This window comes from Ascidiella aspersa, chromosome 1 (assembly GCF_963924565.1).
Source record: "Ascidiella aspersa chromosome 1, kaAscAspe10.2, whole genome shotgun sequence".
NCBI classification, from domain to species: domain Eukaryota; kingdom Metazoa; phylum Chordata; class Ascidiacea; order Phlebobranchia; family Ascidiidae; genus Ascidiella; species Ascidiella aspersa.
The window spans coordinates 4680970-4706233 of NC_139447.1; the positions used below are offsets into that span (position 1 = coordinate 4680970).

At 48.5% G+C, this 25264-nt stretch overlaps 1 protein-coding gene across 1 annotated transcript; it reads left to right on the forward strand.

Annotated features, from left to right (window-relative positions):
- Positions 1–285: 285 nt before the first annotated feature.
- Positions 286–25264, forward strand: LOC146166665 (uncharacterized). The gene is made up of 6 exons (XM_083383320.1): positions 286–949; positions 13301–13571; positions 16923–17069; positions 21944–22020; positions 22160–22257; positions 22801–25264. Exons 1-6 carry the CDS (start codon positions 570–572, stop codon positions 24036–24038), a joined length of 2211 nt encoding a protein of 736 aa, XP_083239446.1. The 5' UTR covers positions 286–569; the 3' UTR covers positions 24039–25264.

Sequence of the window (25264 nt, forward strand, 5' to 3'; positions counted from 1 at the left end):
TTCTTTGGGCACCTACCATCGGAAAATGAAGCAGTAGCAAGCGGCGCAGAAGTTCGGTTCAATATTAAACCGCAGTTCAATAGCGGCAAGATGGAAACGAAAGTGCGTTTTAAGTGGACGCGGCGCCTCGAAAAGGCCAGTCGCTCTCCAACTGCGCTAGAGTCCACACCTTTGCCACTTGCCCTACACGCAATGCTAGGGCGCCTTGTAATTACTCGAGTGTCGCGCTTAAAATAAATTGTTTGTTTTTCAGGTGCTTTTCATAGGCGTTAGAAAAGAGGAAAAAACTTTGATGCTTTTGAAATTTCGACCTTCTGCCACAAACTGCCGAAGAACAGCAAAAATACAGAGAAAAATCAACCAGAAAAGACAGTAAACGTGAATTAAGTAGTCAGTCGCTCAATAGCATTGGAACAAAAACAAAACCCCTTGCGCAGGTTGGAAATGAGATCAATTTGATCAGGATAATCAACGCTAACGAGAAGCAGTTTTGCTCCAAGGAGAGATTTTTATTCTGAAAGTGAGCTCTTTCGACCGCTAAAAAACTGGACGACAAGGAAAAGAGCGGAATGATCCAAGACTCGATGAAAGCAGGGCCCGTATCCCCACTTCAGGCAGTAATGTCCGTCTACAGTCACAACGCACTTCTGCACCCCCGAAACGGGGGAGACCTACCATTCTTTCCGCCCACCTTCCCACACAACGCGCTCTCAATGGCGCACTGCCCTTCGTCGCTCATGTTCGGCAAAGCCGCCTTATCGCCAGCCTGTCTGGGATCGGCCTTCGAACGCAGCCACTGCGGGAATCAGGCGAACGAATTGCCGCAGGGGAAGATGATGGACCCCGAAGACAACGAGCCCGATGACCCGCAGGTCGACCTCGACAACATGGAGCTTTGGTCGCAGTTCCACAAGCGCGGCACCGAAATGGTCATCACGAAAACCGGCAGGTCAGTAAATTGCATGTGTAAGCGTTTGGTATTCGAGATTTTTACTATGGACAAGGCCGCTATTAATTGCGACCTGCAGTAAAAGGAGGTAAATTAACTTTAGCGCTCTCCACTTTATTTTTCGTTTCGCGATCACCTGGCCAATATGAATTCATGATATCATCTTAACCGGGCGGCGACCAGCACCTAGGTACACTTTGCGGCTGCCGCTGGTCACGTTGGGCACACACACACCAGCGAGCGGCGGCGCATCCGCGCGATTCCGGGCGGAAACGTCTCAGGCCGGGCCTGGAGTGGTCTAAGGTGGGTCAACACGGCCGGGAATAGGCCGAGGTGGCAAAATCGTGCCTCGCGGCGTCCGCTTCGCACGAATGGGCCGCGCAACCGCCACCTGTAGTCTAATATTCGTCGTGATACAGCTTTAGAGCTCTGGTGTTTGTGCTTAGCGTGGATCCAGCTGGCGACCGTAGTTTTGATTGCTTACATTAGACTCCCCGCATAGCCGTACACTTGATTCGCGCCCGCGTATTTTTGGCCTCTCTCATGTTTGATCAGTTATTAGCGGCCCTGGATACGAAGCGAAATTACGCCAGGCTTACAGGGGCCGCGGTCACCACCGTAATGCAATTCTGACAGGGAGAACGGCCTTGAATTCTTAATGTATATCACTTGTATTCGTGTGTTCTCCGCCTTTGTATTCGTAACACTATTTCACTAATGAACTTGGCGATACCGAAAAAAAAGCGCCCGGGCTCCATTTTGTAAAATTCATCAGGACTGACTGAATGCGTCGGCCGCAAATCGAGGCCAGCGTCGGGGCGGAATCCATTAGTTGCCTATGATCAAAGAGTACTCGGATTAATTGCGCGACCATCATTTATGCCCAAGTAATGATTGTCCACGAATTAAGAGCGACAAAATTAGGTGTGTCAAGTTGGACTTCATTGCATTCACAAACCGCTGGGTACGATTTCGTTTTTTTTTTCGCTCCTACCCCAAACGCAAAGTCGTGACAATTAGCAACAGAAATGAGATACATTTGCCGGTTGAAAGTGACGTGTTTGCCCGACTAACTGCAGCGAAAATTGCCGAATACTGAGAATTCGTTCGATTATCACGGCGAAATTACACCCAACGAGGCTATTATTTTAACACCCAACAAACGATTTCAATTTCGAATGGAATTAACTCTCAGTGGCCCAGTCTAGTCGGCGCCTGTTTTAATCCTATTACCGATTAGCGAAGTTGCTCGTTTTGTTATGTAATTATTTTGTGGATTAAAAAACAAAAACACTGACTGGTTAAGCTTGTATAAAAACAAGGCGTTGTTATTCTAAGTATAAGTACGAGAAAAAAAAAATTAAAACAAGAAGATGAATTAAAAATAGTTAAAAATTAAAACAAGTTTTTAAAATGGTTGGTTATTGCTAAAACCGAAATTAAATTTCTTTTAATGTTTCGTCCAAAATTCACAAAATTAAAACTTCTGATATTTGCAAGTAGTCAAATTTTTGGAAAAAAAATCGGAAAGAAGTTAAAAAAATCGAAATATCGAGCGCTTTCAAATCGGACAGCGCCAAAACGTCACTCAAATTGTCGAGTCTGCCCAAAAACGGAGCGAAGCAACGCGTCCAAGATGATTGGGCGCTTTACGACATGGCGATGATATGGCGAGCTCTCAGGACAAACCAACTTTTAATCACACGCTTCCTAACAATTAGCAGGCCGCGACACCTACGTGGGTCGGAGAGCTAATGGCCGCCCGGCCTGCAGAAAAACCGCGGCGCCGAGATATTGCGACTTAACAATGGGCCATTACAAGCCTATAGCGATCGAAATTGCGCGCCGCTCTTCTGTCTGTTGGTCCTGAGGCCGCCGACCCAAACAAACGTCCACTTGCGCGAACGGCGCCGGCACTTAAAGTAAATATTCGCCCGCTGCCACTAATTACGGATGAGGCAACTTAGCCGGGGCGACGTCAGTGACGATCAGGTTCTCTGTGTTGGGTCGGGACTTGCGTGCTTCCGTGTGGCTTTTGTCTCGCGCGTAGAACTCCGCAAAGTTTTTAGCGCGCTGCTATACACGAGGCCACACATTATACGACAGCCTTAAACAAGTTAACTATTTTCCTCGCTTTTGGGACATCGTTTACCACACTATGCTAATCGATTTGCGCAACATAAAATACATTTTAAGCGCCTTTTTAAGTTTGCTGCCATTTGACAGGCGTATCTTTATATGCACCTTGTGCTCACATTTATATGGCGCTTTTCAACCGAGCAATAGAGTGGCTGTATAGTAGTTAACGTATATTGGCTGTAAGAAGTTTATTTGTTTGAAGTCTTATATTTTGTTAGTTCACGCGGCCGCATTAAAATCCTAATTTTCCGCTCTTTTGTTTTTGCGCCATTTTGAAACTCTTTCACGGCTTGCGCGACCGTTTCAAAATTACCAGGCCGTTTTTTGGTTCGCCCCAGCTTTGCTAAGAAACGACACAGAAAGCAGGGCTGGAAGTAATAGGGAGCCGGCCACCTCATAAAGAACCGGCCTGTCGAGCGGCAATCTGCAGCGGCGCGAAATGTGAAGTGCCGGAGAAATCGTCACCCAATCTTGAGTTTTCGCACCCGTCCGTTGATTGTGCGCAAGGCGCTTTTATCTGGGCGAGCGCGAGTTTGCATTCGCGGTCGGGGGACTGCTGCGAGATTAAACATCACCGGGGCGCGAAATTCCGCCTTGAATCTAGCCAGGGCGATGAAAAAATATCGCACGGAAAAAGAGTTTGTCTTTAGATTGCATTTTGCAATGCAGAGTTCGCTTTTGTGAAACACTTTATCGCTTAAATTTTATCGTTAGACATAGCTTTCAAAGTTTGCCCAAGAATCCGATTTGATCGCCTGACATATATATTGGTGGCTTTGGATGTTAAATTGTTATTTTAAATTCGCTTCAATTTTATTATTTTTAGTCCACAACCGTTTGTGTTCCCAATATATTGCCCATTTGTCAATAGAATTCGCCTATACTAATGACCACCTTGCAAGTGTTTATTTAAATTCGTTTGCGTCTGGTAGAGAAAAGAGAGCGCTTTTTTTTAAATGGGCGCAAAACGCATTGGAATGCCAATGGATCGATAGAAAAACAGCAGCAGAATCAGCAGTAGGGTTGAACGACCTTCGGCGTAGCTGGGCAAGGAAAGAAAGCGCAACAGTTTACGTTCCACGTCACGACTCACGATGACGGCAGGGCGATTGTTTGGCAATCGTCGGGCCCGGTGCGCGGCGCGAAACAAAACCGCGATTAAAAGTGCGAAATCGCCGCGCGGTGTTTGATTTGACACTCGCGTCCATTGTGCAACGCGGCCCGACTGGCGCCACTCGGCCTGGCGGGCCGCGCAAACGGGCGGACGCTCTGGGCCGGCGACCGAACGGCGACGGTCTGATTCGCGCCCCGGCCGTAATCGTCGTCACCTCTTTGCAAGATACACCCCCATCAGTGCTTTTGCACATCGCACCTTTCTTTATCGATTTCAAACGCGCCCTGCAAGCGTGTTTACAATACGCGCCCATACAGGCTTCAAACGGCGGCCGCCGCGACAGAACATGGACGACTTGTTTCAATATTTGCGTTGCCGGACATAGTGTGAGAAGCCGCGATTGTTCTATCGCTCTCTCTATACCCTTTTGTTAAGACTTTGTTGTAAAGAAACCAACGCACCTGGGCTAGACGCTGAACTGGATACCAAATACATTTCGGGCGCGTTTGGGGCTTTTCGGGGTCCTAGGACCGGGGTCACGGTGGTGAAAAGGCGACGGCGGGCCGGTGTCATAATTTAACGCTTCCCCGTAAACATGTCATTCAGCGAGCCGCCGAACGCAAATCGTTACACTTTTTTCGCCAGGTTGCCGGTTATATTATGCCTAAAAGGCGGACAATCGTATATCGCGGTTAAGTGGGAAATCGTTAATAAAATGGAAATGTGGCGTCTTCGGTTAAATTAACCTGGCCAGGAAGCGAGAGATTGATAGGTCGCGACAAAACGGGTTATTTTGTAGCGAGCATTTTAACAACTTCTCGATGTGCGCTGGTAAAACCGTCATTGTCTGGTTAGCGGGGGCGGGCTAGGGAACGTTTTTCGTGCGTGACGATTTTGGGCAACCTTGGACTGACCTTGGCAGGCACGCGACGCTCTGACAAGCTTTAATCGCCAGTGCACACCTATTTGTTTTGTGTTTTGCTGGGCCGCTTTAGAGCGCGCGCGCGGCAGTTCATTAAGCGGTCCTGAGCGCAAAAGGCAAAAGTCTCGAAAGCGGCCTTTGCCCGAAAAAGTCCCGCGTTGCGGCGGTAGCGGCGTTTACGCCTTGAAAAGCGGCTTAGCAACTTTGCGACACTTTTCTTTTCACACTTGTTTCCATTGGCTTATTTGCTCAAGGCGCTGATGCTGCTGCCGCCTTGTCGACCGCCCGCCGTTGATCTGCCTTGATGGATCAGCCGCTATCAATAAATGCTCGCCCGCCATCCATCACGTGTGCTGACACCGCGAGTCATAAACTATTTGTCGGCAGGCGCGCGCGTTTTTGCGCCTGTTGAGCATTTATTTTGGGCCTACCAACACAACACTCGGAGCCCGCCCGGGCCGCTGCTGTTTGAAGATGTCGAGTAGTAATTGCGGTCCTGGGCGTTTGTTTTGGCCTTTTGCGATGCTCTCAGCCGATCGCTAGTTTTGCCAAATTCGGTTCGCGACTCTGCGAGTGTTTACAATCAGGCGCATCGACTCTAATTCAAGAAGTTGCGGCCCTGTGTCGAGTTCAGGTGAACTACAGTTGGTTTGGTATTGGTAAAGGAAGCCCAGTTGTCGTGACGCAACCAAACATCAGTTTCGCCTAATATCGATTGCGTCCCTCTTTTCTGGAAGGATTTTACTGTTATTTTTGCCAATAGACCACCAACAAGCCAGGCATCAGCGGCTCCTCAAAAGCACGAAGCCTCGTTTTCTTCACTCTATTTTGGTGCCATTATCGCACCGCTAATGCTAATCGCTTAAAAACAACATCAACACACAACACTTTGGAAAAAGGGCGCCCAGTAGCGATTTTTTGACGCAGCAAACTGGCCTATATTTAGGTACAAATAGATAGAAACCGAAAGGCGGCGATTTGTCTTGTTTCTATCGTTTACGAGCGAGGCAGATAATCCAGGCCGACGCCAGCAGGGCGGGGCGAAATGCAGGCCAAACGAGCCTGTTTGTAAACCGGGGTTTCGCCCCTCTCTCTTGTGTGCGAACGACCGCGGCTTAGCCGATTAAAAGGCCCTTGCGATACTCGACAAGCTGCCTAGTATAAACACGGCCGGGACTCCAAGCAACAGCAACTGCAACAACAGGCGAGGGATTACACCCGCTGCAATGCATGCTGATAACTGCTAGTAGTCGCGTTTTAAAAGCAGCACAGAGCCGTTGGATAAAATGAGACTATATTGGGTTTATATATATATGTTTTTTTTTTGCGATTTACACCGTTTTTACAACAATTTTAAAACTTCATTTTTGTTTGAATAACGGAACGGTGATTATTAGTCTGTGAAGGCCAGACCGCTGCGTTTAAACTGTTACAGAAGTCCCAAGTCTTGCGGTATAAGCGTCATTCGCTGTTCGCGGTACTAATCGATTGCTCGTTTGCGGTTTGTAGCGAAATAAATCGACCGATCCGCCCCCGCGCGCTTGCCGTTCGAGCGTTTCCAATTTCGCCGGCGCCTAATTGTTGCAATTGTAAAACGGCGCAAAAACACGTAAAGCCGTAAAAGATGGCGAGGAAAAACTCAAGCCAAGGCGCGGTTACTCGGGCTAATTTATCCACCAACACATACAAACACATGCGCTCTATCGGTGTGTTTACATTCTAGCGAAGGCGACTTGATATTTACAAGGCACTGGCGACTGGGAAAGGGGAAAGGCGGCGCTAAAAGCCACCGCGCCGCTGTTTACGGCTTTTCTTGTGAGAACTGTCGCGTCCACATGTTGTGTAATTACAAGTGGCGAGGGCTTTCTTCTGAAGTTCCCAGCGCCGCGCAAGGCCCTTTTCGCCGTACAGTGTCGAACGTGGCGCAATGGACCCGAACTCACGACATCGGCCGCGCGATTTCGTGTGCTTAACAACAACCTGCCGCTGCCATATTGACGAGGTCGCGTCGTCACAGCAGCTAACCGTACATAGGCGCCGCGGCCGTGTGAGAAAGTGGCGATCCCGCTTCGCGCCGGTCTAAATGCCGCCCTTATTCGGTTTAAAAGCGCGCCCGCTACAAGATTGAGGGATTATTGCGTATACAAGGTGGTGAGAAGCGACCCCGACACCCCTCACACCGGATGCGACGACATTTCCCCCTTGTTAAACCCTAGAAACGGCCTTCGCCATTTCTTATTTATCAGCGACAAGTGAACCTGGCCGCATGGAAATTCACTCCGCGTTTTGTCAACAAGTGTCGCTTTTCACCTGAACAACCGATCGCCAACAAGGCCGTAGTTCGCGCTCACACGTCACATGCGCGATGGCGAAACAATTCGCGATCTATTACGCGATTAAGGGCTTGTCCAGGAAACGAACGAGTGCCTATATTAGGTGGAAAGACCCCAGCTTTCTTTCTGTTCGCTAGAAGCGCCGACGACTGCCATTAGGGCGAAATAAACTTGGTTATAGAGACTCTCGTTTGGTAATTGGCAATTAGCAACTGTCCCGATGGCGCTAATGACACCTTTGCTAATGTAAAGTGCCGATCACTTACAAGGAAAAATGACGTATGATATAGAACGTCAACAAATCAAGAAGGACGATTAGCGCTAATGTGGGCGCCGAGGAAACGTAAACATCTTCCTGCGGCAAATGTACAACATGCTGTAAAAGTGGGCGGTGAAAGAGCAGGCCGTTGCGCTCCTTCCCAAGTGGAATCGTTCGCGACGCTAATAACTCACGTGGGCGCGCGGGCAAATTGCGCGACGCCGGATAGCGACACATTACAATAAGCGACACGTCAAGTTGCCAAGGAAAATCGTTTTTAATCGGCAACAACGCGCCATTTGCGGCCGGCCACTTATTGCGCGGCGGCCCTGGTGGGACCCGGCGCCAATCAATCGAAAATGGGTCGCGTCGTATATATGGAAATCTGCCGCGCGGCCCTTTGGCCAAGTCCCACAAGAGGATGAGATCTGCGGCTGCGTGAAAAGGCACAGCCGCGCTGCGTCCATTGCAAAGGAAGCGATCAGCGTGTAAACCCGCGCGTAAGCTTCAAACAATTGGGGTTATAGCGACGCCGAAACCCCCAAGGCCCTATCTATGGCCCCGGCCAGTCTGCACGGAAGCAGGGGCGCTGGATATCCTGACCGGACGGGATGCAGCTTAAGGACCGGGGTAAACAAACCTCCCTGATTGTGCAAAATCGATCCCTTAAGTGACCGCTCAGTTGTCGGACACATCCGCTTTAATACTCCCGACAGGACTGTTAACAAACAAAGTGACTATAAGCAAAATGTAAGACAGGGTCAATATATTTGCTACTTAAATCAGGGCACAAATATACAACTATGAAAAATAATATCGGCATGCTTTTTGATGTGGCTTGTTAACTTTGTTTTGCCACAGACTCGTTTAAATATATATTAATTTATTTAGTCCAAACTCTTATCACGGTTGTAACATTGTTTTCTATAGTCCCATAGCGTCATAATAGATAACATTACCGGTGTGGTATGCGAATTCCGATGTAATTTCATGCCAAAGCCGTATCTCGACGCCATATTGTAAAGGTTACGAAAACTCCCTTTATAGTCTTCATCGCAGGCCGCCGCGGCATTTCGGGATATCGCCCAACGGCAAAAAAGTGGTTCTTTGTTAAAGGCGTTTATGGCCAAATCGGGAAGTGCGAACGTATCGTCCTGCTCCAAGCTTCCGTCTTCCGTTTCAAAGGTTGTCGCTCGCGATACGATCGTCTATCGCCTGATCCCCATATCATTTTTAATCCGCGGGGCCGTGCACCCCTCTCCATTGCTCGACAACCGACCCATACACATCCATCGGAGCGGGTGCGTTTTGTGCGAGAGGCAGCAACAATAAATACCTCGCTAGAGATAATAGCGTTCGACTTGCCAAGTGTAAGACGGTGTCGAAAGGCCACGGCGTAAGCGTACACCCTTCCGTCGAGGGACTTACACTCGCGGGTCGCGTGTTTTCGCAACACTTTTACAAGCGCGCGAACCGCTGTAACGCACATCTGCCCTAACCGTTTGACACGGCCACTTCAAAACGAGTCGCCGCCCTTTTGCCGAGCAACGCAATTTCAGTGACGCCGCCGTCCGCTTTGGGGACATGTAAACTGGCAAAAAACAGGGTCAAAAAGATAAGAAAGACGGCCATCGTGAGGCTACACGTTCTCTTCGTGATATTTCGCTTCGAGCGTAGATCTAGCATCGCTAAATATCAACCTGTTTTGACTCGTTAAAGAGTTCTTTTTTGATTGGCGAGCGTACAGAAAAAAGCTAAAACTGAGCGGCGAACGGCGGCATCGCTCAATATCCGCTTGGTCTGACTCGTCAAAGAGTTCTTTTTTTGATTGGCGTGCGTACAGAAAAAAAAACTAAAGACGAAGGCAGAACGGGATTTACCTGTGGCGTTTGTGGCCTGGTAAAGGTCATGTGTTGCCCGGTCCGATAAGGAGCGACTTTTTCACGCCAATTCGCGCAGGCGTCGAGATGACATCGATAAGGGGCGTACGACGAGCTCGAGTTTCAAAACTTACACCAAGCGAGGCGGCGCCAGCGTCACGGCGACGGGGTCTGTCAAGGCCATGGTCTGGAACTTGTGTACGGTTTGCATACAATCGCACCTACACCAATAAATCGCGGAGTTTAGCGATTTTACAGCCATTTTCGCCCCGATTGCGTCACTACGGGCGTTGGAAGCGCGTTTAGGCATCGAATCACCGTCCATATTTACCACAAATTATAAATAGCGTCTTCTGGTCATCCAAGCACGTCAAAGGGTGTCGGTTTATACTGGGCGCGGGTAAAAATATTTAATCAATACCCGAGGCTTACTCCAAGTTTCGTTAAACCCTATTACAGTTGGCGCCTGTGCGCGGCTTTCTTTTTTGAGCCAAGGGGCCCCAGTCCCCCATTACATCGTTATATGGACGCGTTCTGAACGCTAACCAATATCGACCGATATCCGTCAATTAGCGTTTGTGTTCTTGGTACTTAAGGTCGGGTTATTAGGCGCGCGCTCGTCGCCGCGCCAAAGGTAACAATTACAAGCGCGTCGGTGATGTAATGGGGTCGTGATACGTCGCTGTGCACATTACATGTGTTTAAAAGAGCGACTGGTGCTGTAGCAGCAGCAGCGATCATATCCAAACATCCGAGCGCTTACTTTGAACCTGCTCGAAAATTGCCAATTTTCGAACAACAGCGACACTTTAGGGGGCCGCACAATGGTCCCGGGGGCTGGGCTCGAGTGTTAATGGCGCCTTGCCACCCACACCAGCCTCCCCCTAGTTCCTTTGTGCGCGCATAAGTGCGGTTTCGGGGCAACCAAAACAAGCAGCTTTGATACCTGGCTCCAAAACTTGACCGCCCGGCTTGGAACAACGGCGACGTGACCGCATGCCCGGATGGAAAGGTTACCCCGGGTCAAGCGGCAAATTAGCAAGCTAGGGAGGTTGACAGTTGTAGTAAAGCCCCCTAGTTCCTGATGGCGGGATGGCCATAAGCCCACAGCCCTAAGCGACGCGGTCATCCTCTGTTGGAAACGCGAAACAAGAAACGGAAACCTAGATATGTCGAGCTCGCCGTTTCCACGCCGGCTTCCATAACCGAAACGACGGTGGCGGCGGCCGTGGCGAAAAACATAACGCATTTATCAGCCGTTGATTTGGCGTCGAGCGCCCCCTATCGCGACGGGGATCGCGCGCTTTGTCGCCCCGAGCCAGGAAATACCCACTTGGCCCCACTTGCCCGCATTTCCATAGAACCCAGTCTGCTACCCGTCAAAATTTTTGCCGAGTGTTTTCGCCAGAGTTATGTATTTGCGCCAACTCCGTTGTGCGAAGTTAAGGCGTTGGTCTAGAATCCTACCACAACGAACTCTATTTGGGTTAGCGTATGGGTTTGGGTAGGTTAAGCAATATTATTGAATAATATTGCTTGACCAACCCTCATCCAAACACTAACCGACACCCTGACCAAAATCTTGTGCGTTGCTTTAATAAATGTTTCAACGCTGTGGTAGGATTCTAAACCAGCGCCGAACTTGGCCCTTGCCGGTGCTCCGGCTCGAAATTGTAATTTACCAAAGTATGCCTGGAAGGTTGGCGGCGCCCAGACCGTTTAGTTTTCATTTCCCAAGCGATGCGGCGCATATGTGCAATCCGACATGGGAACTTCATGCTTTTGTCTGACACCGAACACGAATGATTGCAGTTTTGCCGAAACAAAGCGTCCCACTGATTATGGCGACTACTGGGTATACAGCGATAGGGTACTACAAGTAAGCAAAACAGTTCGGGCGCGTTAATCTCCAAGGGCTTTGCGTGCTGCGAGTTATTAGCTCCCGCCACCAAAGTCGCCTATAAATCGCACAAATAAACAAACAAGCCGCGTAAAGCAGCTCGCAATTGTGCGCGAACGAGCCCGAGCCTCGCAGCGCAATTAACTTTCTAGGCGGGAGACGCGCGTAAAAAGCTCAAACTTGTTTTCCAGCGCGCGCGGGATTACACAAGTCCGTCACAGCAGCAGCGACATAATTAAGGGCGGCCGTTGCTCTTTATTTGGCGAGCCAGGGGCCCGTCGCGATTTCGGTTTATTGTTCTACTGAAAAGACGAGCGGTTGCAATAACACGGCCGGTTTATTTATTTGTTTGTGCGCCTTGCGGCTCGCGCCTGTGCTTTAGCATGTGTATCCAGACGAATTGCTGGCGCCACTGGCCTGTGCAGCAATTTGCCGGCGACAATTTGCTCCGGCCTTAACGGGACCACCTCACCCGCAAACCTTTCATTCAAATTTCGATTCGTATCGACTTGAACATGAGCTCTGTAAACACACGACGTAATTTCAACTGTGTGTTTGTCGTTTTAAACGATCGGTTGCGTACAGTTGCACACTATAGGAAGCGAGGGATCATCAATCGATTGTCGTTATTTGCTTTACAAATCTTACCCAGGCGTCGCTTCGAATCAGCCGTCAAGGGTCAGTGACGCTTGACGTCATGCGTTGACGTCACGGGGAGAAACAGGCGAGCCCAAGGTGGCCGGGCGGATATTTACATTAATTATTGGTTTTTAGGGGGGCTGTCGTTATTTTAGTCAATGGCGCTTCTGCTGTCAAAGTTGCTTCAACATTGAGCGACGCTACAAAACGAAAAGGGCTTCGACTGTCGGCTCGCGAAAAGCCGGTGGGAATTATCGCGACGTCGCCGACGGCCGCAAATGTGACGGGGCATTAAATCGGCTCTTCGCAGCGCCAGATATCGACTTAGCACGGGTTAAATGAACATGTTCGGGCTGGCTGCGGATCGATGCAGGCAACGCGATTACCACGCGGTTCGCAAACGAAACGACTGGGCACCCCTCCCCATCTCCCCATGCCCCCTTGCCAGCAACGGCCTGTTTGTTTTACAGTGGCAAACTACTGTTCCCTGGCAGCGAAAGGCGCAAATCGCTTTGTCACGCCGCCATCTTGAAAAGCCGATAATCGTTTCGACTGGCGATCCTCGTGGCTGCTGGAGTAAGTCGACAGATTAATCGCTGGGCTTAGCCACCCCGAACATCGCGCCCGCGTATTCTAATCACGTTTACGCGACGGGGCGGCGCCACAACGCTGCATTTCCCAAGTTTTGAAGCCGAATTTTTCTGACCCTGACCCTTGATCTGTAAGCCCCGTGTGGCGAATCGATGGGTGTTTCTTGCACCCGACAAGGCGATGTAAATCGTTACAAATAGCGTAAACGATTTTTTGGTTATCTTGAGAGTCCGAAATGGAATATATATTGGTCGTTCTGAGCGTGTAAGTCAAATAATCTCTATCGTTGTACTAACGTTTTTAATCCAACAGAGGGCACCACCAACAATCTGAAGAAAATATATTTTTTGACACTTGTAATCACACATAGTATAAGTAAATATTTAATATAGGCTTTAATGTTAAACGTTCAGTTGACCAATAAGTCCTATTTTTGTCATGCGACGAAAAGTCAGTTTACCACAGAGTCCTATTTTCGTCATCCGGCAAAACAGTCAGTTTACCAATGAGTCCTCTTTTTGTCATGCGGCAAAATAGTCAGCTTACTTATGAGTCCTCTTTTTGTTATGCGCAGGCGAATGTTCCCATCGTTCAAAGTGCGTGTACGTGGTCTGAGCAAGAACGCCAAGTACATCATGCTGATGGACATCGTGGCCGCCGACGACTGCCGCTACAAGTTCCACAACTCGCGATGGATGGTGGCCGGCAAGGCGGACCCCGAGCTTCCCAAGAGAATGTACATCCACCCGGACTCCCCCGCATCCGGAGAACAGTGGATGAACCGGCCCGGCGTGTCCTTTCACAAGCTCAAGCTGACTAACAACATCGCGGACCCCCACGGACATGTAAGTCGTGGAGAGACTTTATATTCTTTGGCTTTATTGTTTTCTTGTTTTGGCGGACGATGGCGAATCAACAGATAACACAATCGGCTTGCCATATCTGATTTTGGTATAATTAGTAAAATAGAGTCTAAATACGTTCAGTGCTAAAGCATCTTATTTTTAATTGAACTCTTTTTTTAAATTGATTGCTTCTTAAATAATTCACTAATATTTCAATTAGGCCCTCACTGACCCCCTAAAACGATAGTTCACGGACTTCCAAGGGCTTCATGAACCCCAGTTTAAGTACCCTCGTCTTAGTTGATGAACAGAGAGGAGTTAACAGCAAACATACACACCAATTTTGTAGGTCTATGTTACTGGGTACATCTGTCATAAGGTAATGACAGCAATAGCATGTGACGCACTGAATTTTTTTTTACTCCACTGGCCACTAAGATATTTGGGTATATTTGATCTAGTAAATAGACTTGAAAGGAAAGAGATTATTTTGGGATTTTAAGTTTAACTTTCTTTAAAAATAAATGACGGGTTTGGTAATGAATTGCAAAGCCAAAAAAATCATCTTGATTAAAACATTTCAAAACGATGTTGTATCATCTTTAGCTCGTATCGAAACGTCTTTATCAAGATGATGTCGATCTACTCGACCTTTTTGGCTTTGCAATTCATTATCAAGCTATATTACAGATCCGTGCATAGTGTACCCAAATGACGGGTTGTCTAACATTTCGATCTTGAACTTGAATCTATCGATACGGTCGCCATTTTGTTTTGCCTTTTTCGTCGAGGTTTTGGGCGGCTGACGTTTTCTCGGTTCGTCACCACTAATCGATTTCTTCGTGTTTGCTTCACCGTCTTGCCCGGCCTTAATTGCTCTTCTAATAGTCGCCAATTAGTGCATCTCTCGCGACAGGATGCCACATGGTGATGTCGCGATTAATCGAGCGTCATTCGAAAACGGGCGGCTTGCTTTAAGTTCTTTTAGGACAGGGGTTCTCAAACTGGGGTCTATGAATTCCTTGGGGTCCGTGAACTAGTCTTAGGGCTACATGAAGGCTTAATTGAAATATTAGTGTATATTTGAGAAGCAATCAATTTAAAAAAAAAACAGTTTAATTAAAAATAAAACGGATTTGCACTGACTGTGTCTAGACTCTATTTCACTTTCACATTTTTGGACCGAAATCAACAGATTTTTGAAGTCCACTTGTATTGTGATCAATTCAATTATGCCGTCCTTTTTTGAAATTTTCTTCCTATTTGTCCACGCGAAGCAAAAACAAATTTTACGGGTCCATGATAAAATAAAGTTTATGAACCCCTGGTTTAGAAAAACAACAAAAATGAACAGGCACGCCAGAAGTCAAGTTGTGCCTTTTTTTCGATCAAATTATAGAGGTTTACGCGTCGCTTTACGAGGCGTCTCTTCGACTCCAGCGTTTGACAAAGATTTTAAAGTTGCTTGAGTCCCAGACTAACTCATTTCCTGAGCTAGCGCCGAATATATGTCGTTTTGGTGAGAAATGCGCTTAAGGGAGTGCATTTTAAAAGAATCGTACGATTTTACTATGAGCATTTCAATTAAAATGGGAACATTCGCAAAGAGCAAATGGATTTGGTCAAACGTCAGGGAGTTAAAGGTACAAAGCCGGTGACTATTTTCTCTTGCATGTAATGCCACCTAGCAAGTGTAATAAATAGAAGTAATTCCTCCATGAAAATCTATAGTTCGTAGCCCACAGCAGGCTCATGTCTTTGTCGTTTAATTTATAATTGTAGTTAAACCATTGAAGATCTGATTTTCGCTTGACTTATATAAAGCTCTCGGTGGGCGGTTGATGCTGTCATTGGCCGGTGGCCATATATAGAACTTCCCATTGTACAAAAAATAGAACTTCTAGGCTTGATCCAGCCAGTCCATTACACCAGCTTCCGCTGGAGACTGTTGCTTCTTGCCTGGCCGTGACCCGCTGCCCACTGGGCGACCCACAAATGTTCGTCGCTAATTTACAAGGTTCCGCGGCCCGGCGGGGTCTCCAGGCACCAGCGGCACCTAATTGCCTCAGGCCAGCGCGCCCATTCATGTTCAAAAGGACACTTCAAACGCAAAAGCGGCCCGCTCCTGTTAACGTTTCGAAGAAGCTCCCTTTATAAGGGGCCTGGAAAAAAGGGCCGGCTACTTTTTTGCGTGTTTAAATAAAAAAAAAAACAGTGGCGTATTAATTAATCATTTAGTCTTATTACAAGTACGGACAGTCGGACATTCTAGCTATTTAAATTCCAAAGGTTGACTTTAGACCAATTTCCAACTTCAGTTCGCCTTGTTTTTTTACATTTTAGCGAAAAACGGAAATCGCTATAAATTGATCTCGGATGCAGGATTCAAAAACAGCAGTCGGTTGCATTTAAGACGGGCCACGAAAATAGGCACAACCATGGCCCATTTGTGTTACTAAAAAACACACAAACGGGCCTAAAAAAGAAGGCTTGCCAATAAAAATGCCATATCGAACTATACGTCGCAAGGCTGTCGGAAAGACACGCTTGTCGAGAAAGCTGGCGGCGGCGGCGGCCTCGGCTAATCTTCGCCTTCAAAATGCTGTCAGGTTGACCGGCGCCAGGTTAAGGTCGCCCACTACAGGGGGTCCCAGGGGTCCGCGACGCCGAATTAAGGAACGTGCGCGCAAGATTCAGAAGGCTTGTTATTCGTGTGTTGGTCGGTCGCCTTTCGTCGCTCGCCAGGCCTCTTGCGATGCTTTTGGAGCTGTGCCAACTATAACTTGTACCACTCGTTCGTTTCCTTTCCCCGCTGACCCGCGCTCGCCTAAAGAGCGCAAGGAACTTGAAAAGCGCTCGTTTCTTCCCTGACCCCTGGTAACCTTTTAGTTTTTTGGGGGGAGGGGAAGGGGGACCACTGTTGTGCGGTGATAATTAAAGGAGAGCTGGCAATGCTGTGGGTGAGAGTTTTGGGCTCTGCTAAGCCCATCTTGTGTTGTAAACAAGTGCGTATAGTTTCTATTTTTTTAATATATGGTAGTTGCAAAGTGCTGGCCCAACAATTTAAGTAGTGTACAAATACAATTTAAAAAGCCACAGTTATACACCATCCCAATGCCAGTAGACACAGAATCTTTACAAAACACCCTGCCCTAAGTTTAACCCTATTTAGCATTTCTTAATTAATTTACACGACAAACAGCTATTTAGGCGTTGCCTCCACGATTTCCATTGGTAGAGGCCAAAGTCCCAGTCAGGTTTCCCTGGCGTGCATGTCCTATCAGTAAACGAGTGTTTTATCTTTGCGACACTCTTCGCCTGTTAACGCTCCCCCCTGTTGCTCGCTTACAGACCATCCTCAACTCAATGCACAAGTACCAGCCTCGCTTTCATGTGGTGCGATGTGGAGACATCTCGAAGCTGCCCTACTGCGCCTTCCGGACCTACGTCTTCAAGGAGATGCAGTTTATCGCGGTCACAGCCTACCAAAACGAGAAGGTAAGCCCTCTCCTGCTGCTGCTATCTTGACAGCGCGACTAAACCGGACAAGAGCGAAAGCACCGGCCGGGTAGATTACATGCCAAGCAGTAGGGTTATTAAGAGTGTCGCTTCGGCATTGGGGAAGTTTTTACGCTTTAGGAAAATGGCGATTCGCCTGGAATAATACTTGGTATTGATGTTCCAATACCCGGTATTTTTGGTAAAATAGGTGCCGACCGATCTGAAACAAAATTGCAGTATTGTTACAATCAAATAAGCGCAATTGTACAAATTTAAAGTTATATGCCAATGTTTTTAAATGCATTGACCTATATAGTACATGCTTTTTCGTTAGGAAACTGTTTTATGTTTAAATTTAGTAAAACATAAGTCATTTTGTCTGCAAGGTAGAAAAAACGCAAAACGAGGCTGAAAAGCACAAATGATTTGGTTTCGGATCAGCATTCCTATATATACCACTTCAATATGGCACAAGTACCGGTCCGCCATTACTACGTGTTATCGGGCATCGACTTCGATGCCTATGATGAACACACATAGTTAAGGTACCTCATCTACGCGAGATAATAACGAGCCATTAGATTTTCACTGGATTTCAAACGTGGCTTTCGAGTACAACAGTGGCGAAATTTTAGCGGCGTAGTTATTCGGGGCGGTATACCGAAATCATGCCGCCACCTTTAGGGCCATTAGGCGTCGTCCCGGCTTGATGCCAACCACTTACGCAGGCGCCTGTCCGGATCATCCACCTGGATCAGAAATGCGACGCATTTGAAAGGATTTGTTTTATCTCGCCCCATCCCTTCGACCCCTTACATGGCGTGGCCTCGAATACAGGACACATCTTCCTAGAGCGCTCAATTCGGGCGTAATACTGCAATGAAGAGTCTTTAAGGAGAGCTAGTGCAATGATTTTAAACTTAACATGCTCCATATAGGCCATAGGGTAATCAGGTGGCACTATTTCGCACAACCGTGCTTCATCAGGTATAAGTATAAACGAAAACAATAAAAATCAAAAGTATAGAAGCACATGCATATAGTGCCACCTTATTACCTTATTATAGAATTAGACAAATGCGGGCGTTTACAAAGATTTCTATATTTCCAAAAGCTCGCTGTTTCTGCACGTTTGAAAGCGCGAAAACGCATAACCTATGTAGGCTTTGCGCATCACAAACAACCTGTAGTTTACAAGTGGCTCAAACCACACATGCCAGTGGTATGCCCTGGGCTCCATAAACAAGACAGCGAAATCCTTAGCGTTCGTCACCCCAGGCCCCGTCAATGTGTCGCGATGGCGGCGCTGGACAAAGGAATGTTTTCAATGAAGGGATTAGCGTCCGGCAGCTTATCACGACGCCTCCGTGGCCCGCGTGTGCCCAAATTCCGCGCCTCCACTTAGGCGGACCCCCCTCGACAGGGCTTTGATGTCCATTCGGCGTGAGTAGGGGGTGTTGGGGTGGGGGGAATAAGGGCGTCGCGCCAAGGCGGAAAGATTATGTCACCTCTGGCGCGCTCGAAAAAAACGCGACCCTCTTGAGCCCCAAATTGCGATATTAGAGAAATTGTTAGCGCTCGCCCGACACCAGCTATAGATGCGAATGAAAGGCGAGCGGCTTTGCCGGTTTCGCTCGTGATAATAGCGACGCCTTTGCTACACCGAGCATTGTTATCCCTATATCCCGTAAACTGCACATAATGGGACCGCTCAACTAAAAATAGCATTCGTCGCCTTGGATGTTGGCCACCAGCGTCCCATTAAAAGTTACCTTTGATAGGGGCAAAACACCAAGGTATGTTCAAGTTAAGCTGGAACCCAATCTGGCACCTTACATACAGCGCTATACGATGGACCAATGTCTTTAAACTTCTCCTGGCGAATTAAAATCGCTGTAATGCATTTAAGTTACGCCAAGATAAAATTTTATAGCCTCGAATATGGCAATAAAGAGATTTCAGCTAAGTTACAATAAATTATGGTAAAAGCACGCCTGGCCATAATAAATCCTCCTATTTGAACATTAATTTGACAAGGTAAAATCACGCTCATACGTTCGGCTAAAAAACAATTCCCTTGAATATGCGCTGCTGGCACGAAACAAAAAATAAAAAACATCCGTTCGAGGCAGTTCAGACATACAGATGTTCCGATGTAAATTACTAAACGCTGTGCTAGAAGCACGCCCGGCAACAATAGATCACGGTAAAGGAGGCGTATTGGGGCGGCGTCATCGGTGGTATGCAGACCGGCGTGGCCGCGACCCGGGCCCAAGGTTGAGAGGGCCGACGCGGTGCTTTGACTTTGTAGCGTGAAAACAGGGCTTCGAGCTTCGAAGGGAGGAAAGGCGCGACACCCCGAATCAAAACACACGCGGAACACGGGCGCGAAACGCCGCAACGACAACAACAACAACAACTTGAAACGAAACCGAATCCTTGATGTCGGCGGTTTGTTGCAATTTGGCGCGTTGGTTGCTATTCTCGGTTTCTGATCGGAGAACGGCCTCTAAAAGCTTTCGAGGGTGGGTGAGGGTGGGTTGGGGCTGGAATTCCGGGGTCACGCTTCCCCGCGCCGCGCGCTATCGCCTACATCTGGCTCTGACAAGCGGCCAATTAGCGGCCGCTCAAGGCCAAAACAGAGAAACATCTATCAACCAATTTAGCCGCAAAGCGCCGATGAAAGAACGAGCAGCGCCGTGGTAATTTACATTCTCAGAGCTTAGACTTTCTCCCTAAGAATTGTTAGGGTTCCAAGCGAGACAATCAGCAGCTCATTGCTTAAGGTCGAACCATAACGAGTCGTGCCGATCAGGTGTCCCCCTTTCGCTCTAAATCGCCTATAACATATCACTTAAGTCACTTGCTATTTCTAGAAGGACCCCGGTGGCGGGCGGGTTGGGGCTCCTTGGGCCCGAAAACGATCCGCCCCTTTTGACCCAGGGAGACCCCGACAAGTCTTATCACACGAAAGCGGGGGCGAAAGTTATTTTTGCGGCTCATAGCTCGTTGGAAGACAAAACAAACCGGCACTGTGCTGGACTGGTTCACACCACAGCCACTTTAATGTAGCCGGTTGCCTTTGTGCGCCTAATATCGCACAACTGAGATCAAATAAAGAGGAAAACCGAAACGACTGGTTAGGAAACAATTCAAAACGGACAGAAAATAAGGTTTAAAACAGAGATTTAACATTACGAATGACACAGTTAAATTGGCTACAAAAAGACTTTGTTTAAACCAAATGAGGGTAAAAGACGGATCAATACTTACTATGGTGGCCTTAAAGCAAGGCAAGCAATGTTTAACAATGCACAGATATATACATTTTAAAATGGCCAGTGTTACAATGACGCATGCTTTCCCTTTAGCAGACAGCTATGCGTAATACTCCTCGCGGGACAATAAATAGTTTAGTTTCGTGAAAACAAGATTTCGAATGGTTTCTCGCATTACAGCGTTAAATTCTAGACCAAATCAATCGCCGGGGCACTAAGCCGAACTCTCGCAATGGATCGACATGATAAGCTTTAAACAAGGCGCGTTTAAACTCGCCAAAAGCGACGAGGGCATTTTCCGTCCTTTGCTGATGACAGCACACGCAGATGCGAGACGTTCACAAGTCGGTGGTGGCCTTTCGGTCGTACCCCAGCAGTCGTAGGGTTTTCGGGAACACGTCTTTGGATTAGCGGCGCCCGCCAGTCGCTCGCCATTTTGTCGCCCACGTGGCAGAAAAACGCGACTTCGCAGCGCGAAAGTGTTGCGCGGGCAGGTTTAGAGACGCGGGCATTAGCGGCTTCGGCAGCCGCCGCCATCATCTATTCGCCGCCGCCTGGCAATCTCTTAATCTTTTCGCTTGGCCGAGTCCGGCAAGGCGAGTCGGCGACAAGCAGGCGCCCGCAGCTTCGCACCCCGACGCGTTAAGACCAGCGGGCCGACGATTTGCTCGATTGAAGCCTGTTTGGGTGAAAGTGTTACGGTAAAAGCTGCCAGCGGCCCGGCCCGGCCCTGCTTTTCTTGGCCACTCAAAATCGGCCAGCGCTCTTTTTCGGACCGTTTTAAAGCCAAAGTGGCACCACAGAAGTGGAATACTGAGCAATCCGTGAAACCGGCCCAGCTTTTTTCTTGGCCACTCGAAATCGGCCAGCGCTGTTTTTCGGACCGTTTTCGAGCCACTATCGCACCACAGAAAGCCAATCACTGCAAAAAGGGCGTTGCTTTACCAAACTGGCCTACAGAAAGTTGTACAATATGATGTTCGCTGAGAAAGCCCAACTCACGCCAGGCATTTTCCGAGGCAATCTGAGAGAGAAAACTTGGCGTGTCTTGCCTGTAGCGAATTCGCGCTTTACATGGCACCCGAAAGCGCCCGCCACATAATGCCAGAAGGCAGCGATGCCCTTTCCATTTTCCGCCACTGAGCTTGCTGCCAGAGATACGGCTACCTGCTGCCGCTATCTGGGTCACCTTTCGCGCCGAGAACAGGGCGCCCTTGACCCCGTAGCAGTTCCCACACGATTTAGGCATTTCGCTTGGCAAGCGATCCGAGCAATACGCAAGCGACGTCGAAATATGTCAGTGCCTTTGCGCGCCGCTCGCTATATCGGTTCGGTATTGCGGTGGCGTCGGCCGCGGAAAACTTCCGTCCCACGCAGCGCTGTCTTGCACCTACCCTTTGCAGGCGTTTCAAGTCACGTAGGCAACTTCGCTGCTTGTTGTGCTTGATTGCTAAGCCTTCCTACGCATAACCGCGTTATTTTTGACGCGCACTTCCGCCGTTCAAAGTCGCTTTGGCAACTGTTACGATTTAGTGTTAAAAATAAACCAGCAGCGTGTAAGCCCAGCTCTTATGTGTTTGTTTTTTGCTTCAGATCACGCAGCTAAAGATCGACCACAACCCGTTTGCAAAGGGCTTCAGAGATTCCGGAAGCGGAAAACGTGAAAAAAGGTGAGCAGTTAGAATCCGCATAGTGCTAAACATTATTCTCACAGGAGGTATTTGTTTTAAATAATCGATTAGGCTTAGTACACTCACTAGATAAAAATGTATACTTACGAAATCACTAACAATCTGTATTTTGTCACAGGCGCCAACATTTTCACCTGCAACAGCAGCTTCTTGGAAGTCAGAAAAACGATTCGAACAGTTCGACCAAGGATTCGCAAAACTACAGCGACAGATCAGGTAAAAACGAATACTCAAGCCCTAAACTACCTATTGGTCCAAGCAACAAAAACTCATGGGTACGCTGAACATTGCACGGCAGTAGTCTATAAAATACCAGGCAATGTAATCAGGATAAATATTTAATTCTGCAAAAAATACACATCTGGCATAGATGTGCCTTTATGAATTTTACGAGTGCAGGAACATTCTTCAAACGTCCAATATGTGGTTTTGACAAAACAAAAATTTTTTCATTGACTTTGAAGGGTTTGGGTTTTTTATTTAACTGATACAACTTTCTCTAAACAATATTACAGTGTGATGTTTTAAAAGCTTGGATGGTGATTTTATCTAGCGAGACAATATTTGCCAAAATGCATCTAAGGAGTTATTTATTTTCACACAGCATCTAATCCAGTAATTGTCGAACTTTTTGAACAAGGACCCAATTTTGTTTCAAAAAGAAATGCCGGGCACCACTAGAAATACTAAGTGTCCTAAAATATGTGATTGTTCTGCGAACAACCAACATTTTAACAACGAACGCATATTTTCTTGCAGACTACACCGGCTCGACCGACGAGGAAATGCGCTCCACGCACAACAACCATAACAACAGCAGCAGCATGGGCGAGATGACGTCATCGTCTCTGACGTCACCGCAGTGCGGCGACAAGCGCAAGGCGGAGTGCGACGACAACGATAGCGATGACGACAGCCGTTGCTACGACGACGCCAAGGCGACGCGAAGCTGTGACGTGTCACCGGCGCGTAAAAGCTCACCGGAAGCGCAGTCGCCTCGACCCAAGCCCTTCGCGACCACGCCCCCTTCCAAGGCAAGCCACGCCCCCAAAGAAGTCCCCTCGTCTTCTGGCACCCTGACCTCACCAATCCCGGTCCACCCTGGTCTATCCGCGTTCGGATCGTATCCCAACGCTTTTCTTCCACATATGAGCGCAGCCTACCCTTTCCTGCAGCCCAATCAGATGAGCGCGCTCTCGGCCGCCATGAATCCCTACTCGCCCTTTGGCACACAAATCAACCCGGCGCTACTGCAAGCCATGGCCAACGCCGGCACCAACCTGTCACAGTCGCGCGGCGGAACCAGTGGCCCTGCGGCGCCAGGGACCCCTACGTCACCTTTCCTGCCCAACGGCGGTGCCCACTCCCTCTCATCGCTCTTCAGCAACCCGCAGTCGCTGTCAGCCTTCAGTCCTTACGCCAACCTCTTTCCGTACGGAGCTGCGGCCGCCGCAGCCGCAATGGCCGGCTACCCTGGCTCGACCGGTTCCCGAATGGACACAAGCCCAGGAAGACCGCTGTCGCCCCTATCCCTTGCCAGTCGCTTGTACGGACACTCACCCGCCGCCAGCGCCTTCGGAAAGCGCATGGGGCTTGCGTCTTCGCCCACAGACGCCCCTTCGGTCCCTGTCTCCTCACCAGGCTTCGGATCAAAGCGCTTCTCACCCTACGGTATGCCGCCGTTTAACCTCCCCTTCCGATCGCCGCTCGACAGCAGCAACAGCAGCGAAAGCGGAAGGTTTGACTTTTCGCGTCCGGCGGCGGCCCATCACGGGCACCGCGGCGCCGAAAGGTCCCGGAACCGATCGGGAAGCGGTTCACCATCAGGGGCGTCGCGGATGCGCACCGGATCCGAGTCTTCCGAAGGAGCAGAGCGGAAGAGCAGCGATGGAGGATTCCACTCTGCAGTCCAGGAGTTGCGCAACATGGAGAGCATGGTTAGCGGACTGGAACGCTCGCGCAAACAGTCGAGCGAGATTAAGGTGGAAAAGGTCTGACCTTTTTCTCCGCTCAAACACGAAAATAAACGGGTGTGCGGCGCGCGATCGAACGTGCATAACAAACACACACACACACACACACACACAAACACACGACAAGGTGGAGGATTTCCACGACACATGCGGTGGTAGTAGATACGTCGCTGTAACGGTGCTCTCTGCATTCCTCTTCCATAAAAGGTGGCCACTGAGAAAGCGTCGCGGCCCGTAATGATCGCACCGCGGCGTTTATCCTGCTACGATGCACTGTCCTTCAATCGCAGTCACGATTATGATTATTACATTGTTCTGTTGTCGTTCTTCTTGTTTTCGTTTTGATTTGCGACGCGCCGTTCTTGTCACTGTTTCGTTTCTCGCTCGGTTTCAAAGCGCTTCTGTGTGCGTATGCGTGTGTGCGCCTGTGCGCGTGTACGCACCTGTGCACGTGCGTGTGCGCGCGACAACCGACCAGTACATACCTCAAGCCTACGTTGATTGTGCTCGCTACTTGTGGCGAACCGGTGATTCGACGCCACTACAGTAGCAGCAGCACAAGTAGTAGGCTAAAACGTACAGGCCACGACTTCCAAGTGTTTCGCCATTGTAAGCCCGCTCATACTTGTTGTTATGTCGTCCCTTAAACCGAGATCGGGTGGTAGCAATGGAGATAAAAAAAAAATGGCGCGTCCGCGGCCACGCGTGCGTGATTGATGCCGCTAAAAATACCTCGACTCCAATTTTCGCGAACTGCGTACTCTTTTTCGAAACACCCTGATTACCGTCGAGCACCGAAAACACAGCGCCATTGAGCCCAAGTCAATTGACCGCCGAAATCTTCTTTCTAAAGCGGCACAGCGTATATACACTCGCAACTAAAACCATGTTCCCTGGTGACTTCAAGTCACAATATTTGTTTCTTCGCCCGTTTTAGCCGCGGCGACCAGACGCCGGCCTCTCTGTGTTATTGTTATTAATATTTCATTATATTTTTTTTATTAAAGTATTACCAGGTTCGCAATAGTCAGTTAATCTAATCTTTGCTGACTCTTGTCATCCCTACCAGTCACAACTTGCTAACTGAATCTATTTTGTGCTGCTGTTTTTTTAATTTTTAAGGGGGAGTCCCTCGTACTCCCCTGTGCCCACCACCGATGTTTCATTGCGGTCATGTCGGACGCAAGTATTGATATTATCTTATTATTATTATTTTTTTGTTTTCTTTCACTTATTTTCTCCCCCCTTTT